The sequence below is a fragment of the Stigmatopora nigra genome, chromosome 3 (assembly GCF_051989575.1).
Source record: "Stigmatopora nigra isolate UIUO_SnigA chromosome 3, RoL_Snig_1.1, whole genome shotgun sequence".
In the NCBI taxonomy this organism is placed as follows: Eukaryota; Metazoa; Chordata; class Actinopteri; order Syngnathiformes; family Syngnathidae; genus Stigmatopora; species Stigmatopora nigra.
In genome coordinates this window covers 1,608,482-1,622,163 of record NC_135510.1, presented here as the reverse complement: position 1 = coordinate 1,622,163, position 13,682 = coordinate 1,608,482, and the positions used below count along the sequence as shown (strand labels likewise).

The following is a 13,682-nucleotide window of genomic DNA, read 5'->3' as shown; positions in this document are numbered from 1 at the left end:
AATTCTTCTACACATCCGTCCAATTAGCCAGCGTACCTGAAAAGAACCCTTACATGCCGAGAGGGTTGTTGTGGCAAAGTCCACAAAAAAGGGTCAAACCGAAATTTAATCCAACAATCAAAGCGAGTGTCCTTCTCTGAGGGAGCACATGCTCATTAAAGGTATAATACATTTCTTTTGAGGAAAATAGATCTTTGGTTGTCCCGTTTCAGAGAGGTCCGTATATGCTAGTGTGGTCCTCAATAATTCTACAGACTGTAGGACTGCTCTGAGGGGATCCAAGTCCTCGGGAAACTACACTATCACCCAGGGAGATCTTCACATCTTTTGTATTGATGCGTTCCACAATGCTGGTTAAACAGTCCAAACTGGAAAGGAGTGATGGTGCACTTGTGCTGGAATCTACAAAAGTGGAGAAAATATAGTATTCATTTCTGGACACAAACGACTCTACCGGCAGCATAAAATATTAGCTTGATGCAGTTTTATGTAGGAATTATTGATCCAATTTGGTCAAATATAAGCCGGAATGAGTCAGATAAAGCAGAGGAAGAAAGTTGGGTTATAGAATGAAAAAAAAAAAGGGAAACGGACCGTGTTTTGTCTTGCCATGGTAAGAAGGATCAATGTTTTCATTCTTGGTTGGGGACGGAGGGAAGAAATCCACCTGAGGGGATATGAATTTGCCGATTAAGAAATCAAAATGTTGTCAAATATTTTTGTTAAAGTCAATTTGGGAAGCTTCTGTGTTATATTATCAAGTCTAGTAGCCTAGTGGTAATCTGTCAGGCAGATTTCTGTGAAATTGGATGTCTAGCAAGCAAAATAGCACAAATTGATATTTTATGAGCTTTTCAGCTGTTATTGGACTCACCATGCCATCGGAGCAATTGGACCGGGGACTGGACATGTCTGCACTACAGTATTCAAGCACTGGGTACAAAATCTCATCCTTGTTTGACCTCAGTAGAGCCTGCAATGACTCGATATAGTCGATGGCGTTTCTTAGGATCTCCACTTTTGGAAGCCTCTGGTTTGGGTCGGAAGCCGAACAGCGCTTCAGGGTCTCAAAAGCGTCATTGACCTTGCTCAGTCGTCGCCGTTCTCTCATTGTTGCCGCCTTCCTTCTGTCTTCACAGGTTGTCTTCTTCTTGCAAGCTTTGCAGGCCCACTGCAGGCAGTTCCCTCCCTGGTGGAGATCCCGCGGAACCCTCACATGCTTGTCTTCAGCCACTGGGACTTGATGATGGTAATGGAAATTCTGATGTTCCCGTAACTTGGGCGGACCGACAAAATTTGGTTTGTCAACCAGGTCATCGAAAAAGTTCACGTCCCCAGCGTCTATGCGAAGATGTTCGTAAAGTTCTTCGGGAAATGAGAGAGGAAAAGAAAAGTCATGTACATCCATTTTTCTTTGAAGGAATGTGAGATTTGTCGCTAGATCCTCTAAGGACATCCAAAATATTGGAGCTTGGTGAATGAAAAAATAAAAGTAAAAAGGAATGTGGCTCTCCCTTTAAAGTTATTTTGCTTGCTAAGCTTCAGTCTGTGACACTTCACTCCCAGTGCTGTTGACTGTTTATATTAGGTAGCAGTCACTGAAGGGGCGAGGCATTGATGTAACTGAGCAGTGAGCAGAGGGGTGTGTCTTTGTGGCGGTAAATGCAAGAAGTGATGGAAGGTTAACGTAAGGAAATCCAGAAGTTTTTGAACCGCTTGTCCTCACAAGGTTTTGAATAAATAACAACAACAACTGCAAAGCAAGAGAACATATGTTGGTAATTAATTAGTATTCATCTGCTTTTTAATTTGATGTAGGTGAACAATAACAAGAACAGTTCATCTGCAACCAATCAGATTTTAAATATGATATTTGCAGGACATTCCTTGCATGAAACATAACACACATTAAATTCTAATTCGTGCTGTAGCAGTTTTGGTTTGAGAAATATTTTTAGTTGTAGTTTTTGAAACAAAATATCATCAGACAACAATTTTGTTCGAAAGGTTGCGGTTATTTTTATTTTTAACAAACAAACAAAAAAAACATTATATTAGTTTCAACATGTTCTATACAGAAAATCCATACACTCTACATTTATTCTTCACATCTACCAAAACTGCATTGTTCGTAAAAGTTTCCAGTTGGCCTGTTAAAATGTAAAAAAAAAAAAAAAAAAACACCATAGGTGATTAAGTTACCACTTATAGTGGAATTAAGTGTTGAATGTAGTACGTGAACACACCTTTACCCTGGACAGTAACACAAAAACATGCGGCCTTAGTGTTTCACTCCCGCTCATGAGATCACAAGCACCTAAGTTGGTTTTTGATCTGCGGGACAAACACCCCCCAGTGAGGGTCATTCCTGGACAACAGTTTAAGGCAACTTGTATAAACAGGTGACACGACATAAACTCACGGGTTGACTCAGGTCTCAGTTTTTAAAGCATTAGTGTGTGTTTGAAGTTCTCATCTGCTGTCATTTTCTTCCCAGTTTTCTTTTGCATTGCAAAATGTTGACTTAAATATCAAATAAATGGTCTCTTTAGGTTCTTTAAGCAACCTCAAGTGTCTTGTTAATTTGTCCCGTGTACTTGAGCTTGATGTTTTAACAGCTTTGGTTTGGTGATACATGGTGAAAAGGACATCTCTTTACAGTTTATTGGGCAGAACTTTAAATTTAGCAGCTCATGAAACTCAAGACTAGTGACCTTTGAGCTTCAGCGGGTATTATCATGAAATAGCTCAGCTCCTACCCTGAGACTCATTCACGCTATGAATTGTTGAGTTATAACGAGAAGGTGGCAATCTATTAGACGTAGCTGTCATACCCATTACACTATTCAATTCCTGGTTGAATTAGTTCTGAAACTGGACAATTGGATACTACTACACTGGTCGATATTAGTTGAGAAGCAGCAGAACTCTTTACGCTGCAGTTGAGTGATAATATCGAAACTTACTTACCAATATCTATTACTTTAATGGTTCATTTATGGGAGTGATTCACTCATCAACATGTCATCCTTACTGATATGTTGATGTTTCTCAAATGGTTCTAGTTCTCTTTTTCCCGTCTCTTGTTTTGGAATGTGAATTTCACCACTGCTGATCATACATGGATGAGTGTGATGCTTGAGAACAATACTCCCCCGCATTTCTGTGCAGGATTTTTAGTAGAACATGCATCCATGTAACCCTTTCAGAGACAGTAGTCTCTACAGTGGACTGCTATTCAAAAGTATTTTTTTTAATTTTGGTCACCACCCTGTTCCTGAATCTTCAAGCTTTTAAAGCTTGGATAGGGAACCATGGGTGCATATGGGTCTCCGCTAAGCTGTGAGGAAAATACGGAAACCTTACTGTTGAGAGAGCTGAGTGCCGAACGCACCAAGGGAGCTTCATGTCGTCGAGACGCGACTAACTCAAGCTCCTTTAATCAAATTATTTTTCATTAGACTCCTCTACATGTATACTCCCATTGATGCTCATTGATTAGAAATAACATAACAATGTTGTCCAAAGTATTCAGAGACTTTTTGTACTTTTAACATGTCGAAATGTAATTTAAACAAAACTTTTTTTAAATGGTAATATTAATTATACAAAAATATTAGTATATTTTTTCTTATTGATTAGTTAATTATTTTAAATTATTATTATTTTATACACCTGTATAATTCATTATTTTTTTCCCCAAAGAGTGTGGTGGTGTTGGAGCTTATTTCAGCCAACCATGGGCACCAGGCGGGGGACTCCCTGAATTGATGGAGATCCAATGTGGGAGGAAACCAGAGTACCCGGAGAAAACCCACCCAGGCACGGGGAGAACATGCAAACTCCACACAGGTGGACCGACCTGGATTTGAACCCAGGTCTCCCACTGTGAGGCCGAAGCGCTAACCACTTGCCCCACCGGGGTGTCCCCTTTCATAAATTATCCCACTATTTGTTTGTCAGACAATGTGAAAACAGCCAAACATTAAATCTTTTCCTCGCTCACATGTCAGCAACCTGACCATCAAAGTCCAAATGAGGAAACCATAAAGACTCCAATAAACTCTGATATCATGTCAAAGGGCACGGGAATGGACAATTATGGATGTGGAATCCAGATGGACAGTATTCTGGATTTCTTTTGTTTTGGTCGACGTTTCTAAAGGGGCATTTTTCTACCACATTCTAAATAATAAATTGATTAGCTGGTAAGCCATTCCGAGTGTATCTTTGTTGCTGCCCATACTCAACTGGGCAGATAAGCGGGTATAGATTAAGAATGAACGAAACAACGAGGATGTATGAGAAAATGGGAAATATTCAGTTCAATTCAGGCCTGGTGGTTTCAAGCTGGCAGCATTAACTTTTTTCCTACCCACCAATTATCACTGTTTCTCAAAACGTTTGATTGCAGGTGTTTTTTTTGTTTTGGGAAGACCCATAATACACCTGTGCATTTGCATCCTCGCCAACCTAAAATTTGATCAGATTATGTTTCATATAACTGTGATTCTATTATTCATTCATTTATTTCATTTCATTTATTTTCTGAACTGCTTATCTTCACAACGGTTGGTGGACAGCCAGCTGCAGTATGATTTTAATAGATTACTTTTTTTTTCCTTTTGTTGCATGACTACCATCAAGATTGAACAATGGATTTTTATAGGCCTCTATTTTTAATAAAGCCACAGCATATCATTTTTTTTACAAAAATAATAACAATATACAATATGCTGTTTCTTGGCGGCGGGCTGATGAGTGGTTAGTGCGTCGGCCTCACAGTGGGGGACTTGGGTTCAAATCCAAGTCGGTCCAACTGTTTGTAGTTTGGACACTCTAAATTGCCCTTATGTATAAATGTGAGCATGAGAATGGTTGTTTGTCTCCTTGTGCCCTGCGATTGGCTGGCCACTAATTCAGGGTGTCCCCCGCATTTGGCCTGAAGTCAGCTGGCATAGGCTCCAGTACCCCCCACGAACCTAGTGAGGATAAAGCAGTTCAGAAAATGAGGTCAAATGAGATCAGAGGAGATGAATTTGCTATTTCTCTTGTTCTTTTGTATTTTTTTAAGTGCAGAAGAATCACTGCCAAACGCTTAAATAATTAGGTAGCAGTGTTATTTACCAAGTTGCTTTTTCATAGTTATAACAATTGGGCTCCAATAATTTCATCACTCAACTCAATTCCTTTGCTGTCTTTTATTGCATTTTTGGATAATCAAAGCAAGGAAGGAATCTTGTTGGTCATGCTGCCACATTTGAAAATGATTTGCTATTTTTCCCAAATGACCTCCCAAAGACTATACTTACTTGGACAAGTGTACAACTTCCTCTCCTGACAGGTGGAACAATGTCACGGTTTTGACTTTGAATTATTGCTTCCTGTGGTGTAGGTGAGGAGTTTGACCTCTAATGTGGTTGGCCAAGTGTCACTAAGTACTCAAATAGAATGTGATTCGACTACCGGGATGCAGACAAATGCAGATTGTTTTAACATATTTCTTTTTAGTGCAGATAATGTCAGCGGATCTATCCACGTCATCAAATGAGTCTCATTTCAATGTAGGCAACCTCTAGTTGTTAATACTTACTCACAAAACTTAGCAAACCCATGTCAAGAGCTATAATATAATGTTTAACTCATAATGAAGTAAATGTTGACGTGCTGCATATAAATGTATTGAAATTGACTGCATTAATGATCTAATATGTATTTCATTGTTTCTTTCGGTGGGAGAGTTGTTAGCGCGTTGGCCTCACAGTTTTGGGGTCAAGGGTTTGATCCCAGGTCAATTCTCACTGTTTGGAGATTGAATGTTCTCTCCAGGTTTACGTGGGTTTTCTAAAAAAAAACATGGATGGTAGGCTGGTTGAAGACTCTTAATTCCCTTCTTGGTTTGAGTGTGAGGATGAATAGTCCCCTTTTGGCTCAGTTCATTCTTCACCATGATGAACCAATGCAGAGTTCGCATCACTGCAGATGCTGCCTTTCGATCTCAAACTCCATTCTTCCCTCACTTAGGAATAAGACCCCAATATACTTAAACTCCTACTCTTGGGGAATGACCTCATCCCTGACCCACAGAGGGCATGCCCACTCCAACTGAGGACCATGGTCTCAGATTTGGAGGTGCTAAAGCTCACCTCAACCGCTTCACATAGCGAATCGTCCCAGTGAGAGTTGAAATTCACGGCCTGATGAAGCCATGAGAACTACTTCATCTGCAATTCATGATGCCCACCCATCTATCCTCGGCAACACTTGGAATTATTTCAGTTTTGTTTGTAATATTGGTAATCAGTACCCTGACACTTTTCCTTTTGCTTTGATTTTGAGAACAGATCACGTAATGCTCTTTTGCAAGGGGTCGAGGGTTAAAACAATTCAACCTGCACTCTCCATCCCCCCCTGTTGTGACAATGCCATTACGCTATTTCCTTATCAGGGGACAAATGTCCACTATTCTCTCTTGAGGTTGTGGTCTGGCCTTCTCATTAGGGAAGTCAGATATTCGGATGTTTACAGTTAGGATGTTTCCTTTTCTCATTGGGGTACATGAGGGCAGCACACTCCTGCAGAGACATGATGTAGAAAAGATCAATGAGTGATGTGGTAACAACATTAAATGATGTTTTTTTTTTAGCTTTTTATCAATACAGAGAATTTATACAGAGAATTGAACCCAACTTCTACACAGAACTTGAGCTTTGGATCTAAAATAAGATAATAACTCATTGTTTCCAGTGAGAAAAAAAGAAACACAACACGTACTAATCTAAAACAAATTAATATTTAAGTAAAAACATGAGCAAATTCAACAAAAATGTAATACATTTATTCTTGCATTCATCTTCAGCCACATTGACAAATGAGCTATTCACTGTAATGTTGCAATATTTCAAAACATTTCCCAAGATTCACTTGAATTATTCTTATACAAAGATGTGATTTTCAGCTACAGTTTAGTCAAATCTTCAACAGTGTTTTTTTTCGTAATATGTCGTTAAACTTCATGCAACCATGCTCACCAAGATTATAGAGAAACAATGTTTAATTCAAATATTCCAGGAGTGCACCATTACAAGTTAGTTTTAACGAACGAGTGGTTAATGCCTTGGCCTCACAGGTCAGTGGTCCTTAGTTCAAATCCAGGTCATGTCCACCTGTGTGGAGTTTGCAGGTTCTCTCCAGGCCTGCGTGGGTTTCCTCTGGGTACTCTGGTTTCCTCCCACATTCCAAAAGCATGCATGGTAGGCTGATTGGACACTCTAAATTGCCCCTAGGTATGGGTGTGAGTGTGTTAACTGTTTTGCATGACAAGGACAAAATATTAAATGTGCAATGTCAGGCTAAGTACATTATTCATTCATTCATTTTATGAACCGAATCTCCTCACAAGGATCGTGGGGGGTGCTGGACCCTGTCCAACTGAATCCGGTGGGTAATACACTGAATAAGTGGCCAGCCAATTGCAGGGCACAAGAAGAGAGGCAGCCATTTATGGTCACAGTCATACCTAGGGGAAATTTAGAGTGTTCTAACCAACCTCACATGCATGTTTTGGGGATGTGGGGAGAAATTGGAGTACCCCGAGATAATCCATGCAAGTGTGGGCAGAACATGCTAATTCCACACAGGAAGCTTTAGGGGGCAGGTGGACTGCATGCAAGGAACAGAATAATTTTTACTTAGACTTTGCAATGTACTTACATCATCTACCTGTATCTCAAATGTTGCTTTATTATATATAAAAAGGAAGTTGTAACATTTGTGAAAGGTCAACAGTATCAGACATTTTATTCCTTAACCAGTTCATTTTAAAAGAAAAGAATATTGCAACAAACTGCGCTTTTTACTCACCCTTCGGAGCCTCGAACCTCCGGTCGAATTAAAAATATAACTTATTTCACATTTGGGGTCAAAGATAGAAAATTTATGTATGCAGTGTAAAAGATACAAAAGTAAACACGTCTCTTGAGGGAAAATCTTTATTACAAATGGTGTACCATACAAAGCATTTCAACACATATTGTTGGAATTAATGTAAACAGCAAAAGGTTTGTTCAGATGGAAGGATTTGGAATATAGAAGCAAAAATATTAAGGTAAGATTTCATCTTCAACAGATTTTTTGAAAGGTAAATGTACCACATTTGCAATTATTTATTAGAATGCTTATCTTGGTGCAAAATAGTATTTATAGTTTGCCCATCCCCAATAAATAAATAAAGCGCTAGACTGTCATTTCTGTTAATTCACAATCATTATTTCAATATAATATAAAAGATGATAGTATAAAGAATAATACAAATAGATGTATTTATAACAAATATATAGTATGTGTGTAAGTGAGAGTTTAATGAACCTGGTGTCTAAAATAATTGAACACTATTTACAAAAATATAGACGTTAAATAAAAAGGAGGACAAGGCATTTTTCAGAAATGTTTTAGAATGCATAAATTCAAACGAGCTACTTCTACAGCTACATTAAACACATGTTTTAAATAATTGTAAACACAACAGGACAGCACTCTTAACAACCTTCATCAAATCAAATTGCAAACAAAACATTTTATGGTTTCCTTTGACATTTTCTCTTTACTGGTGTTTGTAGAAATCCCTTTACAGAGACAAGTCCGGTGGTGCCTCAGTAATCAAAGTTTCCATCTGCTGTCGTGGTGGCCTGGGTTCGATTTCTGCTTGTGTGGCTCGTATCAGACAGGACGGAGTAATACTTGTGCCAAAGCTATTGTGGGGATTGACAATTTAGGTATGAGAATATTGAATTTTAGAGGCAGAATTTAGATATGTATATCTTTTTTTATTTTGTATTTATAGTCTTACGATTTTCTTTTTTTTATGTGACGATTTTTTCCTGCAAAGTAGTACATCTGTCTTTCCAGCCCCGAGAGGTCAAAGTTCAAAGGTCAAAACGCGTGATGTGTTTACAGCTGGCAGCCCGGTGCTTCGAAACGCATAACTTCCCTGCCGGAGTAGCAACATTTTTTTTGGTATATTTAGAGCCATCATGTGAATTTCTAACTTTCATTTTTCACTCTCCTCTTAATCTTAAACCTTTGAGTGGATTGCAATAGGCACTCTAGGACCACTGGCAGGAGCAATCGGTGGGTTCTTGAATGCTGTAGGTGACCCACGTGGAGTTGCCACTGCAGTAGAGCTGTACAGAGCGCCTCTGCAGTCCTACTTCCCGACAACACTTGCAGAAACGCGCGTACGTGTTGATGTTGTAATTGTAGATGCTTGCAGATGGACACTTCCCATCACATGACACTATGTTCACCTGAAAAACAGAGGCAACCACCAACGACCGTATCAATGACACAGAAAAACATTAGTTGAACTTGACCAAAAGACATTTATTAATTCATTCATCTTCCTTCTCTCCGGGCTTGTGTGGGTTTTTCCCGGGTACTCCGGTTTCCTCCCACATTCAAAAGACATGCATGGTAGGCTGAATGGACACTCTCAATTGCCCCTAGGTATGAGCGTGAATGGTTGTTGGCCTCCTTGTGCCCTGCGATTGGCTGGCCACCAATTCAGGCTGTCCCCCGCCTCTGGCCTGAAGTCGGCTGGAATAGTCTCCAGCACCCCCCACGACCCTAATGAGGATAATGCAGTTCATAAAATGAGATGAAAATGATCAGATTCATCTTTCATACTGCGCATCCTCGTAAGGGTTGCGGGGGTTGCCGGAGCTTATCCCAAACTGATCACCAATCAGACATTGGGTACACAAAAAGATAAACAACCTTTCGCATTCACAATCATACCGCAACCAGCGGAAATCGAGCCCACGCCTTACCGCACCCAAGTCAATGGGTGAAACCCTACACCATGATGCGGCTTACCAGAAAACATATCCTCATAATAAATATTTTACAATACAGATGTACTACATGTTCGATTCTGACTTCAAACTCCTTATTTGACTAAAGCCTTACCGGTCTGTTACTGCGACAGTCATTCTTCCTGATAGTCATCCGTACTGTCACCTTCTGACACGACTTCCCGTCTTCTTTGCCTGTTCACAAAAAGGTAAGGCAAACCAAACCAAATGTTAGGAAATTATACCTCAAATTCTCTCCTGGGAGAGAGCAAACTTAGAGGAAAAAGACTGTGGGATAAAAAAAAAATCTATATAATACAAATAAAAAAGATGAGGGTAAAGAAGAGCACTGATGTTTGAATCATGCACTAGACTAGATCCTGGATTTAAGGAAGTCCAACATACGTTAAAATATATATACCATGTTTTCCGGACTATAAGTCGCACTTTTTATAGTTTGGCCGGCGACTAATACACAAGTGTGACTTGTGTTTTTTTTTCCCCTCTCTTGACCACCAATAGCATTATTTTTCATTATATTTATGCTATAGTTGCCAAAAAAAAGAACTGTAAATTTTACATTAGCAGATGCCTATTCAGCCAATTGTTCTCAATTTAATTATATTTACTTTAAAGTATGTTGGTTCGTAGTTCCTGATTAAATATAAATTTCCCTCCCTAAATTGTGACGTGTATATAGTACTTTTTGTCCTCTTAATTGTACATTACTTGGCTGTTGCGACTTATAGTCTGAAGGGTTTTTGTCAATTTGGTTTTTGTCCTTGTATTTGCCCATTGAGTTCACCTTTTTTTTGGGCTTGGTTAAGGTTTATTAACAGTTAACTGTGAACAATCAACCAGTTTTGTTTTGCAGTGTCATATTTACCTTCTTGAATACATTGTTTCAAATGATATTTCTCGGGTTGGAGCCTTGATTCAGGTCAGTGTCATTGGAGAAATAGCTCACCAAAGTGTGATCACTCCTTTTTAACTGAATGAGCTGATCAAATTTGATGGTGTTAGGTTTTGGAATTCAATTTTACTCAATGATGTATTTTCCCTCCTCAGGTTTAAGTAATTTGGCAGTTTCCCTGCCTTTATTGGACTGAAAAAGTAACTTAGTGATTATCAGGATTGTCTTTCTGAATTTCTTTTAGTGTTTTCTAAAGTCATAACGTTGCTATAAGAAACAACTATGGTTTGGGATGATATCCGTTTTTACGCAAATAAATAACTGAGTGAGTGTTGCCTAAACTGGTGATGTGAAAATAAAATAAAAATTACAAGCGAATAAGATAGAGTTGCTTTGGCAGTGTTTGAACCACACAACCTTGAGAATGTCAATTCTGATAATTTAACTGAATCTTTACCACAAACAGCAATGACACTTAATACAGGCAAAAAATGCATTAAATTAGATTGTTTTTTCATTTAACCGAGTTTGCAAATTTTGAGAAGGATGAAAGAAAGCACCGAATGCTTTGTTGCAGCCGCTGTCAGTGTTTAAAAGCGCTTGAGTGATGATGCCAGAGCCACATTTATCCGAGTTGTGAATGTACTGAATGTATTTGAACCTACTGACACGTCAAACGAGGCCATCTAATAAGAATCTGCAGTATTGTCTGTACTTAAACATGAACAATTTCAAACGCTCAGTGATGAATAAAAATGCAAGCATTTGCTGTGACGTATCTGAACAACCCCTTAAAAAGTTGGATTAATATTGATGTTATGAAAACCCAAGAGATCTTTTTGTACATATCGCGACCCGGTGAGGCAAGTCGTTAGCGTGTCGGCCTCACAGCTCTGGGGTCCTGGGTTCAAATCCAAGTGAGTCCACCTGTGTGGAGTTTGCATGTTCTCCCCAGGCCTGTGTGGGTTTCCCCCAGGTACTCTGGTTTCCTCCCACATTCCAAAAAACATGCACGGTAGGCTGGTTGGACACTCTAAATTGGTATGGGGGTGAGTGTCCATGGTTGTCTGTCTCCTTGTGTTCTGCGATTGGCTGCCCAACGATTTAGGGTGTCTCCCACCTCTGGCCTGGAGTCAGCTGGGATAGGCTCCAGCACCCCCTGCAACCCTAATGAGGACAAAGCAGTACAGAAAATGAGATGAGATATTTTTGTACATGATCACTAATATGATTATGCTATTTTAAAATACCCCACAAGAATAACTTTTTTTTTTTTTTAATATACAACTGACAATTCAACCTTGAAGGATCAGCTATGAATATACTGTTACTAAGCAGTCATCAGGCAGAATCAACTCTGTGAACTCCTTTGTTTTCAGAGTTGGACACAGTCAGGGTTCAGGTTACGTGGGAGTCAGTTGGATTTAGGCTCCCACGAGGGGGACAGACATCACTTGGAAAGGAGTTTTGCATTGACATATTCCTTTAAAATGTCAATACCTTAGTATAGCATTCAATGACATATTGGTTGTTTTTTTTTGCTTTTGTTCATACCGTATTTTCTGGACTAAAAGCCACAGTTTTTTGTTGTTATTTTTATTTATTTATATTTATTATAGTTTGGCTGGGGGTACAATGTGTTAAATGTTTACACATTAGTGAATAATTTCACGTTATTTTTACATGAACACTAACTGGGCTTTAGGCCTGTGTAGATTGATTCACATTGGTAGTGGGTGGACTTTTTTGGCTTATCCCATGAGGGGTCATCATTGCAAACCCGTAGCATCACCTGAATTTATAACAACAACTGAGAAGGGCTTACCCAAAAATTTTAATGATTAAAAAAAAATTGTAAAAAAATTTATTGAGCCGGATTTTGCCACTATTCTTATTTTTATTATACTATATATTTTTTTTAAATCTTATATTAAACAAAGATGACATCTGTTATTTGTTTAATATTTTATCAAATAAAATTTCCCACAAAATGGGACACTCCAGTCATTTTTTCCCCTTTAATTGTGCATTTTTTGCCCAAATCAACAAATAGTCCAAAATATATGGTACTCTAATCCCTCCTGTTTATATACAAGTCATACAAGTATTTAATCAGGAATGCATTGAATGAAAATTCTGCACAAACTGGAACAGTTAAAATGTGGAAACCAAGGTCAAAAACGACTTGAAGTTCAATTTTTTATTGTTATATTTAACTCTTTTTGCAATGTATTCTGCTTGTTTCCTGCAATGGTTTTGGTAAGTGTCAAATTTTTGCCAGCCTTAATGGTTGTTTTTTTCAATAAAGTATTGATGTTTCTTTGGTTATATGTTGGCATATTTCAAATCAAATAAGCATCTTGCTCGATAGATTTATGTTGGAACTGGCCATCAGAGTTCTTAACGGCTTTTATCTCCCAACATACCATAAATTGTGGTGAAACCATGCAAAAGGATGCAAACCTTAAGCAGCCACATGAAAAACTGCCCACAACTACAAAAGACCATCACTATCATCTATGGAGGCATGCAGACATCTAGGGCTAACTACAAGACCTCTACCAACAGCACATTGTTGGCAATCAACAATGCACTGCCCAGACAGTGCTAAATGTGGGGCGAGTGTAGTTTTGTGGACAGTTCTGCAAGAAGGCAGGGCACCCATATGTGCTGTAGATGTTGCAGTCCTCTCAATTGTGAACCTGTTGTTTGGCCTCTAAAGAGATTGCTTATTTTAAACATAAGCAATAAATGTGTTTGTTACTGTGTAAAATAAATTCAATAGTTTGGTTGTTTATGTTGTTTTGAAAGTTTCAAGAGAAATACTGTGGAATGAATGCCTCCTATGTGGTAGTTCATTGTCGACTCCGCTGCTCAATCCCAGGTTATTTTTATAGATTTTTCACGATCTACAGTCC

At 38.7% G+C, this 13,682-nt stretch overlaps 2 protein-coding genes across 2 annotated transcripts in view; both read right to left on the bottom strand.

Moving 5' to 3' along the window:
* Positions 1 to 208: 208 nt before the first annotated feature.
* On the bottom strand, positions 209 to 1,408 carry LOC144194353 (myoblast determination protein 1 homolog). The gene is made up of 3 exons (XM_077713382.1): positions 875 to 1,408; positions 595 to 667; positions 209 to 402 (listed from the first exon to the last, which is right to left on the bottom strand). The coding sequence occupies exons 1-3, from the start codon at positions 1,406 to 1,408 to the stop codon at positions 209 to 211; spliced, it is 801 nt and encodes a 266-aa protein (XP_077569508.1).
* Positions 1,409 to 8,021: 6,613 nt separating this feature from the next.
* otog (otogelin) overlaps positions 8,022 to 13,682 on the bottom strand; it is a 53,493-nt gene continuing 47,832 nt past the window's right edge. The window contains 2 exon segments of the mRNA XM_077712990.1: positions 8,022 to 9,305; positions 9,967 to 10,046. Coding sequence (XP_077569116.1) covers positions 9,105 to 9,305; positions 9,967 to 10,046 — 281 coding nt within the window. The 3' untranslated portion in view covers positions 8,022 to 9,104.